We start from the raw sequence: 2444 nt of genomic DNA, 5'->3' as shown, positions 1-2444 counted from the left end.
ACTTTATTAGTGTACTACAAAAAAATAGAAAAGAGAGAAAGTGACAGAGAAAAAGGAATATACATATGTGATATATATCTGGAGATCAATACAAAATATTAGCGGGAGCGCGTCGGTGACGCTTTGCAATAAAATTTGCATACAGTTGTACTTTCAGGAAGAAATATGGTTATCTTTTTGATATTATTTATGCATTAACTTCAGAGGTTCACATGATATTCAACCATGGGAAATGTCTAATGGCAACCAATATAATTGAATGCATGTGCCTTACATAATAATTATACGTATAATACTGTAATGGTACTAATGGTTTGCACACAATTACAAATTATTAAAATTAATCAATTTCTGGGTACATAAAGTTGACCGGAGTTCTCCTTCGCCCAATTTGCTTTCCAAAATGATCGGGTTCATCACCCTAGTGTTTGCGCTGAATATAATTTTCTGCAATGCTCAACTTATCAGTAAGTATGGCAGTTGCCTTATTAACTATTGCATGTGATCATTTCAGCAAAATTCCAAGTGTGCTCGCGCTCAGATCCTGATATCAACAGCTGCCTCAAATCGGCAATCCTAAATGCGCTTCCTGTTTTGAAAGACGGTACTGACAGCAAGTCGTCCACTGTAATTAACGTGACATTTTAGGAGTAACCGAATATGGTCTCCCGTCCCTCGAGCCGTTCACGCTTCCAAAATTCGTGATTAATGCTGTGCCTCCAACGCACTTTGACCAGGTCTACACCAACATCAAGGTCTACGGTTTCGTGTTCAGTCAAATTGAAGAAGTCACGTAAGCCTCCTTCCCCCCACACCCACACCATGGGGCCATTTTATAACTTCCAATTACAGTGCCCAAATCACCGACGACAGCTTTTTGATTGTCATAAAGGCGTTAACCGGAAAGGTACAAGTAACTTCTGACTACGAATTTGAGGGCGCCCTCTTCGGCGGTGTCGACGCCAGCAGCGCCGGACAATGCAGCGTTAATATAGGTATGTAGGCACACTTCATGGCCAAGTTCACTTAAATAGCATATTCCAGTTAACAAGTCGATGACGGTCAAATTTAGCGGATCGCCGCAAACCGTCGGTGGAGAGAGATACCTGGAGGCGAAGGACATCAAAATAATCGACATCAAGGACGAAAAGGTCACCTTTACCTTTACCTCCCAAGACAAACCGGAGGCGGCAAGTTTGCTAACGAAAAAATTTGACGAACACTGGGAGGCTATATCTATGGACGAAATACAAAAGGCCGTTGGGATTTATTCTGCTGCGTTCCTAAAGGAGGCAAATGTTGTTTTTTCAAAAATTCCATTTGATACCTTGTTCCCAAAGTAAATATTTAAACAATTGGAAATTTAAAAACATTTTGTGTTCATAAGCATTCAACGAATCAAATATGTAATGAACTCCACCATGTTATTGCTAACGTAATACAAATTAAAGGTAATTTTAGTCAAAATTATTTAAATTTAAACTAATCCTGCCAATATGTACACTGTAACCTTCACTTGTTTAAACGTAACTCCGACTGTCATGCTTACAGTACAAGACATGCTCAACTCATTAGAATACCAATAGCTAAATCTTCAATTATTAATAATTCACATATAGTAATAGCTGTGAAGATATACAATTGCATTCCTCAGGGTATAAGGTCAATTCCTTCACTTGATTTGTTTAAAAAAACGCTAAGAATGCGACTTAATTCCTTTGTTTTTTATTCTTTAAACGAATTCTTTGATGTTTTCCAGGAGTTTACGTACCTAGTTTAGTATTTATTAATTTTTAACTGTACATGTATATTTATATTTTCTTGTTGTTTGTTTACACTTGTTTATAATGTTTGTAAATTTTTTGAATTATTCAACACCTCTCTGGTAGAGAATAAAAGTATTTATCTTATCTTATAATGTTCATAAACATTTGATACTCAAAACCCCCTAAAACTGCAAGTATATGCTCAAAAACCTCAAGCCTCCCAAATGCCTTAAATATTTCAAGAAATTCAAAGTTTCCCCCAAATCAAGGACATCAAAAAAATCAAACACCCTATTAAGAGCTATAAAAAACTTCCGTATGTACAGGGTGTCCCATTAAATGGTCACAGGCCTTATCTATGGAACCGTTAATTGAACAGCTTCGGGAAAAAAATTTTTGTCAACAAAAGAGACCAAGAGAAATCGCTGGAAATTATTTTCAAGTTTCTAGTTTCGCCGCTAGAGGACAGCCATGAACAAATACTTCCCCTTGATTAATGAAAGGGTGCTACAGACTGTGATAAAGTTTGACAGGTTTTTCTTTTGTTTCAAATCCACCTTGGATGAATATAAATATTGCAATTAAAATTTGTAAATGTTCGTATTTTCGCCATATCTCCGCTTAGAAAACAGATATCAAAATGCGGTTTTCGCTGATATTCTCACTTTTTCATCTTAT

General features: G+C 36.5%; 1 protein-coding gene across 1 annotated transcript; it reads left to right on the top strand.

Moving 5' to 3' along the window:
* Positions 1-326: 326 nt before the first annotated feature.
* LOC116162476 (protein takeout-like) lies at positions 327-1357 on the top strand. The gene is made up of 5 exons (XM_031476099.1): positions 327-467; positions 515-604; positions 649-793; positions 853-995; positions 1045-1357. Exons 1-5 carry the CDS (start codon positions 404-406, stop codon positions 1341-1343), a joined length of 741 nt encoding a protein of 246 aa, XP_031331959.1. The 5' UTR covers positions 327-403; the 3' UTR covers positions 1344-1357.
* The last annotated feature ends 1087 nt before the right edge of the window (positions 1358-2444 follow it).

The sequence above is a fragment of the Photinus pyralis genome, unplaced genomic scaffold, assembly GCF_008802855.1.
Source record: "Photinus pyralis isolate 1611_PpyrPB1 unplaced genomic scaffold, Ppyr1.3 Ppyr1.4_LG10, whole genome shotgun sequence".
Taxonomy (NCBI): Eukaryota; Metazoa; Arthropoda; class Insecta; order Coleoptera; family Lampyridae; genus Photinus; species Photinus pyralis.
Note: the sequence above shows the minus strand (reverse complement) of the source record. Positions and strands in the feature narration are given on the sequence as shown.